This window comes from Vulpes lagopus, chromosome 13 (assembly GCF_018345385.1).
Source record: "Vulpes lagopus strain Blue_001 chromosome 13, ASM1834538v1, whole genome shotgun sequence".
Lineage (NCBI taxonomy): Eukaryota > Metazoa > Chordata > Mammalia > Carnivora > Canidae > Vulpes > Vulpes lagopus.
The window spans coordinates 10,970,634-10,991,301 of record NC_054836.1 but is presented as its reverse complement, the minus strand read 5'-3'; the positions used below and the strand labels follow the sequence as shown (position 1 = coordinate 10,991,301).

The 20,668-nt window shown below is 60.5% G+C and overlaps 2 protein-coding genes across 2 annotated transcripts; both read left to right on the top strand.

Annotated features, from left to right (window-relative positions):
* The first annotated feature begins 5,844 nt into the window (after positions 1-5,844).
* Positions 5,845-11,663, top strand: TRIM17 (tripartite motif containing 17). The gene is made up of 7 exons (XM_041728097.1): positions 5,845-5,966; positions 7,332-7,765; positions 8,237-8,332; positions 8,801-9,031; positions 10,385-10,407; positions 10,499-10,599; positions 10,932-11,663. Exons 2-7 carry the CDS (start codon positions 7,337-7,339, stop codon positions 11,477-11,479), a joined length of 1,428 nt encoding a protein of 475 aa, XP_041584031.1. The 5' UTR covers positions 5,845-5,966; positions 7,332-7,336; the 3' UTR covers positions 11,480-11,663.
* Positions 11,664-12,301: 638 nt separating this feature from the next.
* Positions 12,302-19,363, top strand: TRIM11 (tripartite motif containing 11). The gene is made up of 6 exons (XM_041728096.1): positions 12,302-12,795; positions 14,498-14,593; positions 14,727-14,957; positions 17,385-17,407; positions 17,491-17,591; positions 18,041-19,363. Exons 1-6 carry the CDS (start codon positions 12,388-12,390, stop codon positions 18,586-18,588), a joined length of 1,407 nt encoding a protein of 468 aa, XP_041584030.1. The 5' UTR covers positions 12,302-12,387; the 3' UTR covers positions 18,589-19,363.
* The last annotated feature ends 1,305 nt before the right edge of the window (positions 19,364-20,668 follow it).

The following is a 20,668-nucleotide window of genomic DNA, read 5'->3' as shown; positions in this document are numbered from 1 at the left end:
CTGTAAGGCTGAGATGGAGGGTGGGTGTGGAGGGCTCTTCCTGGCGGGTGCTGGCTGCAACCCCATGTCCTATGGCCTTGGGTAAGAAGGAGGTTAGCTATGCTTGGAGGACCTGCAGATGACCTATGGCAGATGATCTGGACTGTTGTGACCCTGGAATTGTGTGTCCACCTGAGGGCTGAGGCAGGAGCAATGGGAAGAACAGGAGACCAGGTGGACCAGGAGAAAACCGGTCCCTCTGGGCACATGCTTGGAGGGTCAAGGAAGCCCCTCTGACAGGTGTCTGAGCCCAGAGCCCTGTCTCTTCTGGGGCCTCTGGCCCTCAGAGATCTGTGTGCAGCCACAGCCTTGGTCTCTGGAGAATGTTCTAGCACCATGCAGACATGGCAGAGCCCAAGTGAGACAACCACAGGGACGTGGACGGCAGCAGGGCAGGAAGCACGTGGTTCCCTGCGCTGGGTACAGCTGAGCTCCCCAGCAGAGCAGGTGCAGCCCAACAGCAGGACTGCTGTGTGTCGCTGGTAGCTTTGAGGTCTGAGAAGACCCCAGCCCCTGGAAGGCCTGATGAGCTTTATAGACCTGTCAGGACCTGCACCTGTGTCTGCCCGTCCCTGGCATATGGGTACATTGCAGTTAGCTAGACATGGTTGGTCCTGAGCCCAGGTCCCCAGGCCATGTGTGCCCTGAGGGGATGGCCTGAGCGCAGTGTGGAGGGTGGACAGGACCCTCCATGAGGACATCAAGAGTGGGAGCTCTTTTAAGATTTTATGTATTTACAAGACCCAGAGACACAGGCAGAGGGAGAAGCAGGCCCCCCGTGGGGAGCACAATGTGGGACTCGATCCCAGGACCCTGGGATCATGCCCTGAGCCCAAGGCAGATGATCCTCCACGGAGCCACCCTGTGCCCCAAGAATGGAAGTTCTTAATGTAAATGAAGGCAGACCAGGCCAGCACATCACTGGCTGGAGGTCAGACACACATGGAACTGATGAGACCAGCTACACTGAGTCCACACTGGTTAATGGGAGGGAGGGAGAGGATGGGAGGGGGTATGTGGTGGCTCAGCTGTGTCCCACGGGGCAGGGATTGCTACTTTCCTGGGGTTTTTAGATTTTATTTGAGAGAGCACCAAGAGGAGTAGTGGCAGGCAGACAGAGAGGGAGAAGCAGGTTCACTCAAGCAGGAGCACTGAGCCTGATGGGCTGGATCCTGGGACACTGGGCAGGGGTTGGGATCTCGACCTAGGCAGGAAGGCAGATATTGAACCGACTGAGCCTCCCAGGCTCCCCAGGAAGCTCCTTCTCTTCTCCATAGTGCAGGCCTACTATAGTCTGGTAGGTGAACTTCCTATTTAATACAATGAATTGTGTGTTTCTGATCCTGCTCCTCATGGGCTGTGGACCCATTTGCATCCCGTAAGCCATTCCAGGCCGCACTGAAGGAACAGATGGGCCGCAGGGACTCCAGCGACTTCCTCACACAGCAAACAGTCCTTGTTCAGAGCCCCTGACAGGCCATCAGGGAGGGGAGGGCACCCCTGCTGCATTGGAGGGGATTCCCCAGGGGTCCAGTGCTCTCCTTGGGGATAAGTGGCTGGGGCTGCCCTATGACAGGAGCACAGCAGAGACCAGGCTCAACTTCCCGACTGGGGAGTCAGGAGAAATCAGAGGACTTTCTTCTTGTCCTCACCCCTGACGCTTCTTATGGGACAATTTTGGGGAAGGACATCAAAGAGACGTGATCACCTGGCAACCTGAGAGCTGGATCAGGGCACTCCAAGGCTCCCCACTGCTATCCCTTTACCTAGGCACATGGGCCCTACTTGTCTTTCCTGCTCCCAGGGGCCCCTGAGAGCACCTGTCAAGGACAGAGCCTTGAGATACTGACATGCAACGCCTGCCTGGCATACGTGCCTGAGCCCAGGTAAGGCCTCTCCAAGCTCATAAGATCTGGCAGGCGGTGTGGGGTCCGCCGGTCCTGCAGGCACCCAACCCGAGGCTTGTGTGTACATGCCTTTGCTTTATTACAATGGCCCTTCGCCAGCCAGTCTCTGGGATCTCTCCCTGGCCCCTGAGCACAGTGGCCACTTTCACATTGCACCCAGGGAGTTCCCAGGGGGCTTTCAGACCAGCAGAGGACTCCTGGTCACTTGCCAGCCCCTGTCCCCCATCCCCCCTTTCCCACTCAGCCTGCCCTGCAGGCCTTCTTACCTGAGTCTGTGGCCAGGTGTACACACCTGCTCCAAGTTGGGCCATGAGCCCTCGGGCATGAGTGTCGACACCTGGCCCAGAGGATCGTCAGAGAATCACATCAGACAGGCCAGCCAAGGGGACGCTTAGTGTGTCCACTGTCTGTGATGGGCCGAATTGTGTGTACCCCCAGACCCTGCAAAATCCCTTGCTGCTCCCCAACTCCCAGGACCTCAGAATGAGACTGAATTTGGAGATAGGGCCTTTGATGTAATAGCAAGAGGAAATGAGGTCAATATGGTAAGTCTTGATCCCATAGGACCACTGTTCTGAGAGGAGGAGGTTAGGACACAGACACATGCAGAGGGATGGCCATGTGAGCACATGGGGAGAAGGCAGCCGTTATCCTGTGGTTTACGATAAGAAATATACATTTGGGCTCAAAACCTTTGGAAGTTTCTAAGTGATTTCATGGCTGTTATTATAGCAAGGCCCTGCCCACCACACCTGTGTGTTGATGAGGTGACCTTGGACAGCCCCTCAGGATGGGGGCAGGTGGCCAGGGGACGCAACCCTGGACGCTTCAGAGCTTTGACCCACACCCACCACTGTCCAAGGGGAGAGGGTGCAAACTGGACTGAGGGCCACGTGCAGTTCGCTGCTATGAAGAGGGTCACCTGGAAAAGGCTAACATAAGACCCCAAAGCACAAAAGCCCTCATGCTCTCAGCTGCCGGGACCAGGATATGGGAAGGAGCAGAGACGTGGCCTGCAGAGGCTGCCACCACCTGCTAAGCCCAAACAGATGCCGCCATCTCTGCAGAGCCCAGTGGCTCTGGTCTCAGTGCCTCAGATGAAGTGAGGGCCTCATGAAACCACAGGAGCAACCTTCCTGCATTTTCCAGAATAACTAGCTTTGAGCCGGTGAGCCCCATCCTACAGTAGAGGCCTGAACTGGCCTTCTGAGTGAGGACATGCTGCAGTGTGATTACCCAGAGGCTGGAGGGGATCAGGATGTGCAATGTCGAAATACACCACCGTGGCATACTGATGACTTTGAGCTGAAGGCGATCGACAAACAGCACACACAGGAGGAGCTCTCTGCCCTTCCACCTGTTCTGCCTAAAAGCAAAGCAGAAATTCCCATTTGTACAAAAATTTCCATTTGCAAAGGTGCCCGTCTCCTGTGACAGAAAGAGGACAGTAAGTCTCATCACCGGATGGGCCTGAGATAAACAACTCTTACCTATCTTTAGTTCCCTCCAGTCACCTTCCCACAATTCACCCCCTGATGCCCATACCCCGTTTCCTCTGTTGAGGTGCTTCTCCACAACTTATCACCCTTTGTTAAAATGGTATGGAAGTTGGGACACCTGGGAGACTCAGTGGTTGAGCGTCTGCCTTGGGCTCAGGTCATGACCCCAGGGTCCTGGGATCGAGTCCTGCATCAAGCTCCCTGCATGGAGCCTGCTTCTCCCTCTGCCTGTGTCTCTGCCTCTCTCTCTGTGTGTCTCTCATGAACAAATAAAATCTTTAAAACAATAAAATAAATGGAATAAAAGCCAATTTGTGTTTTCACTTCTTTTCTGTCCCATACATACTAAGAACCTAAGATAAAATATGTATGCCTTCTTGCCTATTAATCTGGCAGTTATCTGTTTAATTCACAGACCCCAGGTATAGGACCTAAGAGGGTAGAAGGAAAGATTTCCCCCCTCCCCGCCCCGGTTAAGGCCCATGGGGCACATGCAGTAAGTATGAGAAATAACCTATGCAGTGGCAATATGCTGCATCCGGGATGCAGGACTGTTTGTTTCTGACACAAAATCCTGACAGATACAGCAATTTTTATGGTAATGACATATCAGAAACAATCACATTAGCAAGAAATTTGGAAACCAGGGTCTGGAAGACATGGTGACAGCAGTGCAGGTACTGGCGCTACAATCTGGTAGAGAGAGGCCAGGCAGACAGGTGTGGAGCAAACAACATAATAGAGACCTCCAGGGGCCTCCTGTGTGGCCCGGTTGGTTGGGCATCTAACTCTTGATGTCAGGGTTATAAATTCCAGCCCGGCACTGACCACCTCCCTGGAGGGAAAGGAAGGGATCCTAGTATGTGGCCCTTTGCACAACTCGGCTCTGAAGCAAATCTCCCACAAGTGGCAAGGGCATTCCCAGGATGGAGCGTCAAGCTCAGGAATGCTCTGCGGAAGCAGGCGACAGGCCCAGAGGGCGCCCGGCTGATGTCTGCAGTCACTGGCCTGCAGATGGTGGAGGAGGAGGGAAAATACTGGAGAAGAGGAAGCAAATGTAAAGGCCTGAAGACCTCTTCACCTCCTTTGGATCCTCATTCAAACCAAATTCTCTAAGAGACAGCATTGGGAGAATAGGTGGGATCAGAGGAGGGAGCCAGGAGCAGAGAAAGCCCTGAATCCTGGTGCGTGCCTCTCACATGAGGAACCCAGGTCTGGAGAGGCATGGGCAGTGTGGGGGCCACTGCAGACCCCAGAGTTGCCATAGTATTTTAAGATAAAGTCACTTAAGACTCTACAGATACAAATCAGAGCCTCCTGGGAGCTGCTCCTGAGGACTATGCACAGCTGGGCCCTGCCAGAGCGGTTCCCACCAGAAAGAGATGGAAGGACTGCTCAGCTGTGTAGACGAACTGGGTCGCAAGCTTTCTTGCCTCCTGTTCTCCAGACCCACTTGCGTTTCCTAAAGGAGCCTGCTTGTTGGCCTCACAGAGGCCGTCTCCCTCCCTTCCACAAGGCAGGGTTCCTAAGAGTCCCAACCGCTTAACAAGCCAGCTTCTTCTGTTGCTGCCTCCCCAGTGTGTACAGAATAAATGCAGGGGTTTCCTGTTACTCGGTCTGGGTCTGCCTGCGGCTTAACTGACAGGCTCCAGACACTTCCTCCCATGCAAAAAAACAGCAGGTGGAGGTGAGTGCGGCCATGTGCAGGGTTTGCTTCACATCACACGTTCCTCTGCTGAGACAAACCAGTGGGGCACGTGCAACACACACCGGGGTCCGCCCTGCCCATGCCCCTGGGGTCCAGCCCTCCTTCCCGAACCTGGGATCTGGACCCACCGGCTCCACTCTCCACCCTCCTCCCCATGCTAACCACCATTAAAGCCACACCATAGACTAGACGTGGGCCACCTGCAGGCAGGGCTGAGAAGCCCTTCACCTCCCACAATGGGGCACCCCCATACCTCCCCCCACCCCATGGTCCCCCTTCACCTCCCCCACAGAGACTCCTTCACCTCCTGCCTTCCCCCAGTGACCCCCCTCACTGCCCCCCCAGACACCCCTTCACCTCCCCCAACCGGGCCCCCACACCTGCTCTCTCTTCGGCTCCCCTCTTCCCCACAAGAAATCCACCTCCTGCCCCACGGCTCCCAACCCCCTCCCCATCCGCTCTCTACCATACCCTCTCCCCCTCCCCGCGGGGGCGGCCAGAACCCCCTCCGTCCCTCCCAGCCCTGGCCCACTCTGCGCTGGCCCCCCCTCCGCCCCCACCCTCAGGCTGCTGGCCCCTCCAGCCCTCCCCACCCCATCTTCAGCCCACAGCCCGGAACTAGCCTCCCCCGCCCCTGCCCCATGGCCGCCCCCGCCCCTGCTGACGCCACAAAGCCCTGCACCCTCCGCGGCCCCTGCGCCCCCGCAGCCATCACCCAGATGGCGTTCAGCACACAGACGCAGGCTTTCTGGGGGTGTCGGGCGCGCGCGTGGCTGGGGGCACTCGGCAAGGTGCGGCCTGCGGCCCCTCCCTGTGAGTACATCCCCATAGACCCGCGGGGCAGCAGGTGGCCACCCAGTGGGCGGGGAGGCTCAAGTCCAACGCCTGCCCTGCTACCGGGGGAGCAGACCCCGCGTTGAAGCTGGTTATAGACACGTAGCCCCCCTCCCAGTCTACAAAGGAGCATTCCCGCAAGCAGGGCAGCCAGTTATCTCCACTGGCCCCAGTTGCTGCCCCTGGATTCTGAGCCAGACCCCAGTTCACCAGACTGCCCCCCTTCCCCGGCTTCTGCAGGTAGGCAGCCCCCCCCCTTCCTGTGGCTGAGAGCCGAGGGAGAGACTGACTACAAAGTCTCTGCAGAGACAGCACCAGAAAAATGGAACCCTTGTCAGGGAATGGGATGCCTAAGGTCACAACATGAGGTCAGGGGTAAATCCACCCGAACTATGTGTGTGCACGTGTAGGTGCCTCTGTGCATGTGTATATGTTTGTGTGTGTGTGCGTGTGTGCCTCTGGGCATGTGTGTGCACTGTGTGTGCACATGTGTGTATATATTGTGTGCACAGTATACTGTATGTGTGTATACTGTGTGCATATGTGTATAATGTATGTGTATATCATGTGCACATGTGTATATCGGGTGCACGTGTGTATACTATGTGTGCACATGTGTGTAGACTGTGTGCACACGTGTGTATATATACTGTGTCTGTGCATGTGCATATACTGTGTCTGTGCCTGTGTGTATACTTTATGTGCATCTGTGTACATGTGTGTGTACTGCATGTGTATCCTGTGTGCGCGTGCTGTGTTCATGTGTGTATACTGTGTACATGTGTGTACTGTGTACATGTGTGTGTACTGTGTGCACGTGTGCTGTGTGTGAGCATGTGTGTGTATACTATGTGCATGTGTGCATGTGCCTCAATGTGTAGGCCTGCAGCTGCACTTGTGTTTGTCTGTATGCTCTGTGCACATGTGCAGGCACCTTGTCCAGGACCAGAGCCGCTCCATAGTTGGAATAGGAGACACAGATTTATTCAGGGTTATTGCCATTCAGGGAGAGGGATCCCGCAGAACCGGCTCGCCTCAATATAGGGTGGATGGGGTGGGGGGACTTAAGGCTAAAGAGCAGAGGGGGTGGTCAGCCATGGAAAAATCACTAAGAGAGGACATAGGGAGGGGGATTCTTTCCAGACTGGCCTAAAGGCTTCTAGACAGGGCAGCCGGGACCTGAGGAGTTAGATCTGACGTCATGGGGGGGGGCACTCTCAGCCAACTTGGCACGATGATCCCCCCCTAAAGTAGCAGGGCTGGCCAAAGACAGGGCTTGGCCGTGGAGAGCCCAAGGCTCCTGGGCAGAGGGTGTGAGGGAGGTTCTTTCTGTTCCTGCCCCAGGAGACATGGATGCCTTGGAACTCGCCAGAAAGCTGCAGGAGGAAGCCACCTGCTCCATCTGCCTTGACTACTTCACGGATCCTGTGATGACAGCCTGTGGCCACAACTTCTGCCGGGAGTGCATCCGCCTAATGTGGGAGAAGGCCAAAAGTAGGAAGGGGGGCAGGAAGCGGAGGGGCTCCTTCCCCTGCCCCGAGTGTCGCGAGCTGTCCCCCCAGAGGAACTTGCGGCCCAACCGCCTGCTGACCAAGGTGGCAGAGATGGCGCGCCAGCACCCGGCCTTCCAGAGCAGGGACCTGTGCAAGGCGCACCAGGAGCTCCTCAAGCTCTTCTGTGAGGACGACCAGAGCCCCATCTGTGTCGTGTGCAGGGAGTCGCGGGAGCACCGGCCCCACACAGTGGTCCCCATCGAGGAGGCTGTGCAGGAGTACAAGGTGTGGCCGGGGCCGGGGATGGACGGCCGGAGGTGGGGGGGCACAAGGAGGCTGGGCACAAGCCTCAGCAGACAGGTCGGGGGGCAGCTGCCGGCACCCACGGCCCTGGTGTCTGCACCCTCCATGGTGATGCAGTGGCTGGGCCACAGTTGTTGAGGGGTCCCAGCCAGCCAGGGCTCCGGCACCACTGGGGGAGAGCTCATCCTTTTCCCTGTCTTCACTCGAAGGGAGGGGCGAGGGGCCCTGTCCCGGGGGCCCCCCCTCATGATTTCATGGCCCCCCAAGAGGCCCCAGCTCCTCCCCCTGAGGTGCTGGGGTTAGGACTCAGCCACAACCTTGGGAGGATACATGCAAACCACAGCACAGAGTAGATACAGGGACAGTCACGCAGAAGGGTGTTAGCAGGTGCATCTGTTGGCCAGGCTACGGGGGGCCTCAGACCCCACATCCCGTGGTCTGTGTGCCCCACAGCTGAAGTTGGAGGCGGACATTGGGTCCCTTCGGGAGGAGATGATGAAGGCAAGAGAGATGCAGGCCAGGGAGAAACAGACCTTGGCGGAGTGGCAGGCAGGTGCTGGTGGCCAGGGTGGGAGAGCCTGCAGAAGGCCCTCAGGGGGCGGGGGCTTGCTGTCCTGTGTGGATAAGCGCGTGCGCGCACGCACACACACGCACACACACAGAGCCTAGATTCCCACCAGAAGCAGGATCCAGAATGTGTGCTCAGCCCAGGCTGGCTGTGTCCAGACACAGTGGATGAGGGTGCACAGGTGCCGGCACACTGCTGTTTGGGGCTCAGCAGGTCACCCCACAGAAATGTTTGCACTCCTGCCTGGGTGGCTCCTTTTCTGTGGTTCTGTGAAAGTTGTGCTACTTTTAGATAAGCTAAGAAGGAACCAGGGCCCTGCAGTGGGGGCACTGCCAGCATTCAAGCTGGTGGGTGCAGCCGGCCAGAGAGATGGGGCACACTGGGGCAGCAGATCCCCAGGCCAGGGCCTGAGCACACCTCTGCCCACTGCCCTCCACGGGACCCTGCAGGAGAAGGTAAAGGAGCAGAGGCAGCGCATCCTGATGGAGTTTGAGAAGATGGGCCTCCTCCTGGTGGAGGAGGAGCAGCGCCTCCTCCAGGCCCTGAAGGAGGAGGAGGACGAGGTAGTGGCCAAGTTACGGGAGAGCTCCGCATCGCTTGAGAAGCAGGGCCACGCCCTGGAGATGCTCCTGCTGCAGTTGGAAGACGAGAACCAGCACACACCGCTACAGATGCTGCAGGTGAAGCAGGTGCCCCTGCTCACCTGGGAGGAGGCCTCTACACCCCTGCTCGCCTGGGGTTAGGGTTAGGTCTCAGCACCCTGCTCACCTGGGAGGGACCTCAGCACCCCTGCTCACCTGGCTGGTGGGGGAGGAGCTCAGGCGCAGGTGTGATCAGGGTGGGCCAACTGCAGGAACTGATTCAAACAAGGGAAGCTCGGACTCCAGTCAGCTGAGGCTGCGTAGGGAAGACCGCCTCGTTGTAGACGAGGCCCTAACAACAGACTTTATTGTCTCTGGGTCCCGGAGGCTGGGAGTCTGTGCTCCGGGCGTGGGCAGCGCTGGTTCCTCCTGAGGCCTCCCTCCCTGGGCGTGTACACGGCCATTTGCTCCCCATGTCCTCACCTGGCCGTTTCTCTGTGTGTCTGCATCCTAAACTCCTCTTGCCTCAAGGACACGGATCCTACGGGATTGGGCCCACCTTAGTGACCTCACTGTACTGTAACCACCTCTCACCTACTGAGGTCCTGGGGGTGGGGGCTCCGGCGATGACTCTGGAGGGACAGTCCACCTATGACAGGCTCCAGGCCTGTGCAGCCCAGGGAGGTGGCCCAGATAGGTACCCATGACTTCCCGGGCAGGATGAGCTTCACTGTCACTGCCCCCAAAGAGAAAGCCAAGAGGGCCCAGCTGGCCTGCCAGGGATGGGCTGGCCCCCCGAGGCCCTGAGAGCAGGGGTTGAGGTGGCCAAGTGTGGGAGATCTGTCAAGCACATGGAGTGGTGGGATCCACAGCAACACAGATCACACACACACGGGCACGTTTACACAGCAGAAGCAGATGCCCCGTGCAGGCTGCCATATGCCCTGCCAGCTGGGGTCTGTCCCCGGGTCTGGTCTGTTGTCCTGACCTCCTCTGGGTTTTGTGCCCAGGAAGCGGCCTGCTGTAGGTGATAAGTGAGACAGCTGCCCAGACTTTGGGGAACCTTCTTTCTTCTATTAAAAAGCAACTGGTAAAAAATAAAAATAAAAATAAAATAAAAAATAAAAAGCAACTGGTCTGCTAGTACGCTGACCTCTGCCTCACTCAAGGCCAGGGTGGAGTGAAAAAGGCCCCACTGGATGGCTGTCGGTCCCATCCCTGGGCCGCCATTTCCCCCCTTCACCGCCCCTCCTGAGCAGGATAGCTTCTAGTGTCCTCAGTGTCATACCGGGGAGAGCAGGATCCCCGTGCGTGGCCAGGGCAGGGGTAGGCTCTGGAAAGTGGGCACGGGGCCACAGGAAGATGTCATAAAGCCCTTCTAGCTCTGCAGACTGGGCGTGCAGACATGAAGCCCCATCTCTCCTCCCCCCTCCCCCGCCCCGTGTCTCCCAGGCCATGAAGGATCTCCTGAGCCGGTACGGGGCCACCTGCCGGGGAGGCGGTGATGGGCGCAGGGAGGGCTCCGCACGGGGCTGGTGGGGACAGTGAAACCTGTGTCCACTGGAGGAAGAACAGCCTGAGAGTGCAGTATCCAGAGGCCACCCCTACCGTTCTGAGGACTGTCTGCAAGGTTCCCGGGCAGATAGAGGTGCTCAAGAACTTTCAAGGTAAGCGGGGGCCCCGGTGCTCTGGGTTGTGCCCACCCCACCCCTAGTTGCTCAGTGAGCCACCAGTTGGGGCGACTGTCCTCTACTGGACATTCACAAACTGTACCCTGACCTGGCACTCCAGGGCGATGCTCCCGTTTCTGTCCCCATTGGAACATGTGTTGAGATGCCCAAGGGCCGCCTAGCTCCCATCTCCGTAGCACCACCAACATGGGCAGGTGGGGTAGGGACCCACGCAGTGACCCAGGTCCCCTGGACTCTGCCTTGGGGATGGTTAGGGAGACCAGGGATGATTCAGCCCCCCTCTCCCTTGGCCCCTGGCCTGTCTGCAGAGGACGTGGTGCCGGACCCTGCCACTGCATACCCCTACCTCCTCTTGTACGAGAGCCGCCAGAGGCGCTACCTCATGCCCCCGCTGGAGCCCATGCCCCATGGCAAAGACAGATTCCTGGCCTACCCCTGTGCTGTGGGCCAGGAGGCCTTCTCCTCCGGAAGGCACTACTGGGAGGTGGGCATGAACCTCACTGGTGATGCACTCTGGGCCCTGGGTGTGTGCAGGGACAACGTGAGCCGGAGGGACAGGGTCCCCAAGTGCCCTGAGAATGGGTTCTGGGTGGTGCAGCTGTGCAAGGGGAAGAAGTACATGCCCACCATGCCCAGCCCAACCCCCGTCACACTAGCGGAGCCCCCCAGCCACGTAGGCATCTTCCTGGACTTTGAAGCAGGGGAGGTGTCCTTCTACAACGTGAAGGATGGGTCCCACCTGCACACCTATGCCCAGCCCAAGTTCTCTGGCCCCCTGCAACCCTTTTTCTGCCTGGGGGCCCCCAAATCAGGCCAGATGGTCATCTCTACAGTGACCCTGTGGGTGAAGGGTTAGGGGCCCAGGCTGGGCCGGGAGGGGCCAGCCCTGATCCCTCCGGAAGGTGAGGTGGTCCAGTTCAGCACAGGCCACCTGCCAGGCTTATCTCTGGCGGAGTCTTTGGGAGCCACCAGCAGGCAGGGTGATTTCACAAAGCTGAGATGAGATATCCTTGTGATTAAAGCAGTTTAAATGTTAAGAAGGCCGTGTTCACACATACTTCATAAAGGAAACTCTGAAAGCACTGAGCTCCAGAGAGCACCGATTCTAACAAGGCCACACAGAGCAGGTGGTGAGGTGCACTGGCCCTCGGCACCCCGTGGTCTCACAGGCCACGTGAGGGATGGTGCAAGCGCACGGGTGCCGCTGTGGTCCGCCCTCCTCCACGACCTCGGGACCCACCGAGTGCTCCGTAAATCCCATGTTTGCACCTCTGGGCTGGGTGTTGGGGGCGGGGGAGGGCGTCACGGTGAAAATGAAACCTTTCAAATTGATTCCAGCTAAAAGCCTCCAAGCTGCCCAGCCCTGATGTTCCGCAGGCCAGGGCGCAGGGGGTGAGGGTCACGGGGGGGGGACACTCCTCCCCACGCGGCGCTCCCTGCAGCTCCAGGCCCATTCGCGGCCTGGACACCCCGAATTCCACCCTGTGCCCCAGGACGGAGCCCCTCGGTCCCCTGGTCAGCAGCGCGCCCGGCGCGGGGTGCCCGGGGCTCCGCACCCGCCCCTCCCTCCAGGGGGCGGCCCGCGGGCCGCGTGACCGGCCGTGGCCAACCCGAGGGGAAAGCGGGTTGTTCCAAAAAAACTAGCTGCTTCCTGCTTCCTGCTTCCGCCGCGGCGCCTCTTCCTGCCCGCGTCCCGGAGCCCTGCGCCCGCGCCCTCCGGTGCTCTGCGCCCCGGCCCGCCCCGCCCCGCCCCGCCCCGCAGCCATGGCCGCCCCCGACCTGTCCGCCAACCTCCAGGAGGAGGCCACCTGCGCCATCTGCCTCGACTACTTCACCGACCCGGTGATGACCGACTGCGGCCACAACTTCTGCCGCGACTGCATCCGGCGCTGCTGGGGCCAGCCCGAGGGCCCGTACGCCTGCCCCGAGTGCCGCGAGCTGTCCCCGCAGCGCAACCTGCGGCCCAACCGCCCGCTCGCCAAGATGGCCGAGATGGCGCGGCGCCTGCACCCGCCGTCGCCGGTCCCGCAGGGCGTGTGCGCCGCGCACCGCGAGCCCCTGGCCGCCTTCTGCGCCGACGAGCTGCGCCTGCTGTGCGCCGCCTGCGAGCGCTCGGGCGAGCACTGGACGCACCGCGTGCGGCCGCTGCAGGACGCCGCCGAGGACCTCAAGGTGCGCGGGTGGGCGCCTCCGCCGGTGCGCGCCGCGGTCCCCGGGGCCCAGGCTGCAGGCCGGGGTCGGCGCGGCCTCTGGGAGGGGCGGGCCCTGCGGCGACTGCGCCGGGCGCGGGTGTGGAGGCCCGGCCGGCGCGGGCGGGCGTGGGCGACCACGGCAGGGACGCGCCAGCCAGGAGAAGGCGGGGATGGAAGCTTGCAGGTAGCCGGCCTCGCGGGGCACAGGCGCACAGGGACTCAGCCCCCGGACGGTGTGGGCCAGGCCGGGCTGCGGGGTGGACAGGGATGGGCGGGGTGGGCCAAGCCGGGGTGAGTGGGGTGCAGACCGGGTAGCGGGGCGCCTGGCTTTGTGAGTGGGGTCCTGGGGCTCCTCTGCCGTCTGACACAGCGGGGATCCACCCCGCTTAAGGCTGGGACGCCCCCATCTGTTCTGGAAATGCATTCCTTTAAAATCCAAACCGGCTTCAGCCCTCTGCTAAGGAGCCTCGGGGCAGATGCTCAGCTGGCTGCTGTCATCGGCTCCTCGGGGACCCAGGTACCGAGGACATGGGTGGCACCCTTCCAGCCTTCACACCAGGGTCTGTGCTGCATTTCGTGCCAGCAGCGTGGGTCCGCTGGGCTGGTCCAGTACGCAGCCGGTCTGTCGCTGTTCCAGAACAAGCCCTGGGGCGCCAGAACAAGCTAGTGCCCACTGTGCCTAGGTGGGCTCGTCCTCATACAGACCTCTGTACTCTTGCTTCTCACTCTGAGGCACAACACATGCTGGATACCCCATCCTATGTGTCAGTCTAGCAAGTGTGTACTGCTGCCACCAAGCAGAGAGTGACTGGCAGCCCTCCAGAGGCCCCTCCCAGCTGGCCTGATAAAGACCCCTGGGGCAGCACTTACCTCTTTCCTGTTATAAGGGAGAGAAAACCTTGATCTAACCTGTTAGGTACTATGCGGGAGGCTTGTAAATTAAACTAACAAAGGCAGAGTAATAAGTGAAAAGATGGATAATTTTGAGTCACTTAAATTTCATATGGCACAAGGGCTTCACACAGAAAAAATGAAAAAACCTAGTTAGACTGAGTTTATGTTCCATTTTAACATAGATTGATAAATTGGGGAGAAGTGGCTAGAAACAGGGAACACGATTTGGGCTTCTAGGGCCAGTAAGAACAAGGAGGCACATGGGGGGAACTGATGAAGATGTGGGTTATGAGTCATGACGCCCATTCAGGCAAACTCATCTGTGACAGTCATCTCCCCTCCCTGGTGCAACCCCAGGGAGGCAGACAGGAGGAGGGCAGAGTGCTCTTCCTAAGTGCTGCACCCTGTCTCCTGGGCTCCAGATGGTGCTTGTGTCAAAGTGGCCGACTCCAGGTGGCATCTGCTGACCCCCAGCTGGCCTTTGTCCTGAGGACACCAGCGAATCTGCCTGTGTCTCACAGGCTGTGCCCGACACTTGCACACCCAGGGGCACAGGGTCCCCGCAGCGCCACTTCGCAGGCTTTACCCAGCTAGATGTGGGGTAGAGGGTCAGATGGCCGAGGACCCTGGCCAGGGCCTGCGGGGGCCCAGAGCGGGCTTGGCGCAGTGGGGGGCCCAGATGCAGGGAGAGAGGTCAGGAGCACTGGCAGGGGGCCTGGGATGTAGGCGCTGGCCGCAAGGGGGACAGGACTAGCTCAGCCCAGGTCATGCTTGCCTCCGTCCCGCAGGGAAAGCTGGAGAAATCCCTGGAGCATCTGCGGAAGCAGATGGAGGACGCGCTGCTGTTCCAGGCACAGGCTGAGGAGACCTGCGCCCTGTGGCAGGCAGGTGGCCGGGGCCCAAGGTCGGGAAGGGCGCGGCGGCCCAGAGCCCCGCCTCGGGGGGGACCCTGCTCTGGCCCTGGGGGAAGGGTGGGGCCGGGGGTGCCCAGGCCTCAGCTGTCACCTCCCCCTGCAGAAGATGGTGGAGAGCCAGAGGCAGAACGTGCTGGCAGAGTTTGAGCGGCTACGCCGGCTGCTGGCAGAGGAGGAGCAGCGCCTGCTGCAGCGTCTGGAGGAGGAGGAGCTAGAGGTGCTCCCACCCCTGCGGGACAGCGCCACCCGCCTAGGGCAGCAGAGCGCGCAGCTGGCCGAGCTCATCGCAGAGCTGGAGGGGCGCTGCCAGCTGCCGGCGCTGGGGCTGCTGCAGGTGAGCTACCCTCCCTGGAGGGGGGCGGTAGTTCGGGCAAGTGTGCCCAGCCAGGTGTGTAGGGGCACTTGGGGAGCTACGCAGAGTGGCTGCCGTGCCGTCCTGGAGCGTGGTTGCGCTGTGGCAGGGCTATGGGGGGGGGTCCATGGGGCACGTCCAGGGTCCGTGGGGCCACCAGGTTGGCTGCAGAGGGCCGGGTCCACTGTATGGGGAGGAAAGGCCACCAGACGTCCCACAGGAGTCCCGCGTCAGCCCCTAGTCGCCCGACAATCTGCAGGACTCCTGGCCCCTGGGCTGGCGAGAGGCCGCTGTGTGCACAGCCCAGGGCACTGCCTCAGAGGGTGAGCTGTCCCTCAGGGGCCAGGCAGAGGTCCTGGCTGCCCTCTAGGGGTATGAACTCGCCCCTCCTGCCACTGCTCAGACGCCAGGCGGTTTCAAGTGTGGGAAACAGGAAGTACGGCAGGGGAGTGTCTGACGAGGACTGAGATAGGTCACAGAAGCAGTGGCTGTGGTCAGTGAAGTGGGATCTGGGCAGCCAGCCAGGGGTATTGGGGGAAGGCAGAGGAAGTGGGGGTTCTGGAAGGAGGCGAGGTGGGCCCCAGGAGTGAGATGACAGCCCTAGGCCTGTATGAAAGGTCGTCAGGGGTCTCCGCTGACATGTCTCAGTGCATGGGTGGTCTCAGCCGGCCTGCCACACTCCTGCATCTCACACTACAAGTGGCCACCTGCGCCCCCACCTGCCCACCGTGCTCCCGCCCTTACCTGCTCACACCTTCCAGCTCTGGGTCTTGGCCTGGGTGACCAGCTGCTGGGAGGAACCCCCCTGCCCAAGCACGGGGTGGGGGTGGGGTCTGCGGTGGGACCTGCAGCACCTGTTCATTGGAACCTCAGTGCCAGGCTGGGGCCAGGCCAGGTGCCCGCACTTGGGTTGGGGGGGTGGGTGCCCTCGCAGGTTCAGGGGTACCCTTGTGGACAGAGGAAGTGAGGGTCCGGTGACTTCCAGGAGCCCACGCCTCCAGGTCCCAGCCTCCCCGCCGGGCTTGCCCGTAGCCATCCTGTATCGGTGTAGAGCCGTTTCCTCCAGGGACATGTGTGTCTGAGGGCCAGGTGGTCTGCATGGATGCCAATCCCTTCCTTAAGATCACAACCCCCACATGACCCTTGGGGCAGGGAGGGCCTGGTACAGTGTGTTCACCCACGCTGTTCCTGAGTGGGTTGGGCCTTGTGGCGACCAGGATGACCCCCTTGGCTTCCCGGGGCTGCGAGGTGGGCTACCCACCCAGCAGAACTAGCAAGGGACAGGTTGTTTCTGCTTTGCCCGCTGCACACACCAAGCTTCTTGTGCCCTGGGCCCTTTGCACATGTCACTTCCAGGCTTGCACAGTATCTTGAGAATCCCGCAGTCTCCCTTTCCCTTTCAGGCCTCTGTGCCTTGTCGGACCACCACTCCCACATCAGGGGAAAGCTGGTGAGGCACCGTGTGCATCTGGGGTCTGGCCTGATAGCTGGTGCGTAGTTAGACTCGCTGTGGGTACACTGATGTGATTGGTGAGGTGAGCCAGGTCCCTGCCGTTCTCAAAAGACCAAAGACTTCCCTCAGCATCCATTGTCGAGTGTCCCCATCAGCTCCAGCTGTGGAACGAACACCATAGGCTTAGGCTGGGAGGTCTGCATAACACAAGCTGGTTGTCTCCTGGCCCCAGAGCCAGGCCTGGGCAGGGCTGCCTCCTCCCGAGGCCTCTCTCCCTGGTGAGTCCCTGCGTCCCTGCCCATGTCCTCACACGGTCACCCGCATGTGCGTGTTGGAGCCCTAGACCCCTGTTCTCATAAGAACTCGGGTCATGTGGGATCAGGGCCACTCTAGTGAACTTGTGTACCTCAGCCACCTCTGTAAAGACCCCATCTCCAAACACAGCCCACTTCCTGGGGATCAGGCTCCAAGATCTGCAGCCCAGGGACACAGCCCATGGTGCTGTGAAGTGCAAGTATGTGCCCTTACAGGAACACGGAGCATCCAAGGGACAAGTGTCTCCTGGGAGGCGGGCATACACCGTCAGAAGCCTTGGGAATACAGGCTGTAGGTGCAGGCGCCCCCCGCCCCCCTACATACATGGTTCCCTGGATGTACCGCAGACCTGTCTCACCACCAGGGGGCCTGGGGGCTCTGAGTGCATAAGCCAGTAGGCAACACCACACGTCCTCCAAGCATGTGCAGGGAGTGAGGCCAGGTCCGCAGGGCTGGCTGTGCCCACAGTGTCTCCAGGGTCCCTGTGTCTGAGCTGCACAGGAGGGATCGCCCACCCCTTCCCCATGCTTTCTGATCATGTGTGTGTCTGACTGGGCAGAGCAAAGTTTGGGGGCCACTGGTGACTGGGGCACAGGGAGGGTCAGGGGATGGGCGCTGATGCCGCGTGTGTCTCTCCACAGGATATCAGGGACACCCTGCGCAGGTAGGAGCCCCAGCCCCTCCCCAGGGAAGGTGGGCGGGGTACAGGGTGGGCTATGGGGGGTGACGCCTGCACTGCCCCTGCAGGGTACAGGACGTGAAGCTGCAGCTGCCTGAGGTGGTGCCCATGGAGATGAAGACGGTGTGCAGGGTCCCGGGGCTGGTGGAGGCACTGCGCAGGTTCCGAGGTGGGTGCACTCTGGTCTCGGGCACCTGCTGGCACGCAGCGGGGGGTGGTGGGTCTGCAGTGGGAGCGGACCCTGGGGGTCCAGGCTGTCGGGCACCAGCCAGGGCTCTTGGTGGACATGGGTGGGAACAGCAGAGGTGAGACCACACCCCCACGGGCCCCAGGCATAGGGAGTACACCTGGCTCCAGGAGTGGAAACATGTAGGAAGCACCTGCGGTTTCCTCAGTCCTCCAAAGGAGGCTGCTTTGCAGCAGAACAGGGACTGCTTTTTAGAACATTCTGAGGTGCAGGGACAAGCTGTGAGGTGATGTTTTCCAAGTAGGAGCAGCGTAGGGCACAGTAGGCTCACAGGCAAGTGCTTCAGCCCACCGCCGGGGGGGGGGGGGTGCCCTGACCACGGGGGGCATGGCAGGCCTGCCAGCTCACAGGGTGACCTTGTTTCTCTACAGGGGACGTGACCCTGGATCCCGACACCGCCAACCCTGAGCTGGTGCTGTCGGAGGATAGGAGGAGCGTGCGCCGGGGGGACCTGCGGCAGGCCCTGCCCGACAGCCCCGAGCGATTTGACCCCGGGCCCTGCGTACTGGGCCGGGAGCCCCTCACATCGGGCCGCCACTACTGGGAGGTGGAGGTGGGTGAGCGGGCCAGCTGGGCACTGGGTGTCTGCAGGGAGGACGCCAACCGCAAGGAGAAGGGCGAGCTGTTCGCGGGCAACGGCTTCTGGATCCTGGTGTTCCTGGGCAGCTACTACAACTCTTCGGAGCGGGCCTTCGCCCCCCTGCGGGACCCGCCACAGCGTGTGGGCATCTTCCTGGACTATGAGGCCGGACACCTGTCCTTCTACAGTGCCTCCGACGGGTCACTCTTGTATGCCTTCCCTGAGACCCCCTTCTCAGGGACCCTGCGGGCTCTCTTCTCACCTCTGTCCAGCAGCCCCACCCCCATGACCATCTGTAGGCTGAAAGGCGGGCCTGGGGATGCACTAGCCCCCCAGTGAGGGGCCTTCCAGCTGTTTGTGCACCTGGGCAGGTAGTGCTGTCTTCTGAGCAAAGGCAACACTCCCAGCCCCTGGCAGACGTAACACATGTGCTAACAAAACTGACTGCTCACTGCTGGGAGCATGTGCCCGCACATGCGGGTTGTGCTTCATCCTATGTCCAGCCATGGGGCGCAGAGACGCTCCCACTCGCCAGTGCCAGGCCTTGGGCTTGGGGCCCGGCGCCTCCAGAAAGCCATGCTCAGGAGGCTGCTCCAAGGCCACTCGCCTGTGTCTACACCTGTCCAGGGGGCAGGGTGTGCTTGCCCTGGAGTAGCCAGGTCCCCTGTGATAGAAAAGGCCTGAGAAGCCAGCAGCAGAGGTTGTGGGGCTCAGAGGCCAGGACCCGCTGGGCATAGACTCTCTTCTGGAAAAGGCTCCTCCCTGGCTCCAGGTGCAGATGTTCAGATGCGACAGGTGTGCAGGCCGGCCGGTGTCTGTCCTGGAGCCACGCTCAGAACCCCTTGCCAGAGTACCCTGCCCTTCCCCTTGTGGTTTTCTCCGTGCTGGCCTGGGTGCCTCCTGACCCTGGTCCCCCAGCGCTTCCTGCCCTGCCTGGGGGAGGGGGAGGCCTTAAAGGGCCCCCTCCCCCCTCGCTGCCACAGTCTGGAATCGTCTTTGCTTTGTTCCGACTTATTGGCACCTTTCTGGAAGGTGTGCTGCAGCTCATTTGTGGCCCCAGATTTTATTTATTGTAAGGACTGTTCTCAGTAAATAAACTAAGTGTTGTCTGTAATCCACTGTCAGCTGAATGCACCTGTTCACCCTTTGCACACGTCCTACATGCTTGGCTTCAGGGGCCCAAGGGTGCTGTCTGGTGACGGTGGCCAGGCCCAGCAATGGGCCGCTCTGTGGAGCTGCTGCCTGGGGAGGGGTGGGTGATGGCCTGCAGGGCATGTCCTGCTAGCTGCAGGTGCACTCCACCAGTTCTTTCAGCCCTCAGTTGGTGAAAGCCCCAGGGGCAGACACAGCAAGGATGGAGGGAGCCAGGGCGTGTGGGGTGTGGTCAGCTAATCTAGAGACTTCCAGGCATCAGCCTGCATGCAGCCTGTCACTTCTGGTGCCCGGAAGCCTTGCTCTCTGTTGGCTCCATAGTCCCGAGGGGACATGGGAGAGGGAGCAGGTAGGAAAGTAAAGCAGACATTCTCTGCTCATGGGGTGTGATAGGCGGAGTGAAGAAAATAGAAGCTGAGCGTCCGGGCTAACCTCGTGGCACCAGTTGGCGAGTTCAGTAAAAAAAAAAAATTAAAACCTAAAGCCATCTGTGGGGGTGCTGGCCGGTGGTCAGTCCCTGCCATCCCTCCTGCCATCCTGCACCTCCCCTGGTCAGGTAAGTACCCACGAGATGGACTCAATAGACAAAGCGACCATCTTCACTCGGTTCACCGCCCATCATGAGACACCTGCTGCCTCTGACCCAGCGTCAGGTCTGCGGGGGGGGGGAGGGGGGGGCGGTGCCCATTCACCTCCAGGCGTCGAAGGAGCACTGCCTGGATTTTTAAGTCTTCCGCTGAGACCTGCGTGTACCCCAACTTCACCTGCTGCACACGGAGAGTTGGGTGGTTTGGGTAAACTCTGGTGCACTCCCTCCCCCACCCCGCGCCTTCAGCTGCACCTGCCAGCGCCACAGCACCACCCCCCCCCGAGGTTACACCACCCCAGAGTCATTCTGGGGGCCCCAGGGGCGCCTGGAGCTGGAGGGTCTGGGTAGAGGACCCCTCAGTCCCACCTCCACTGTGTGCAACCCCCAGTCACCCCCACATTCCATCCCACACACTCATCCCTATGCACCCCACCCCCATCCCCAAGACCCCCTGAGCCTCCTCCTGCCCTGCCCGCATCCCCCTGGGACCCCCGCCATAAGTACCCCACACCCTACTCCCCATGCCCCTGCCCACCTGGGTCCTCTGCTTGCACCCCTGCACCAGCCCTGCTCCAAGCAGTCCAAAACCCCTCCCGAGGACCTTAGTACCCCACCTCACCTTCACATCTAGGATCCAGCTGTTTTCAGTTAGCCTTTCAAGGATTTTTACTAAATCCA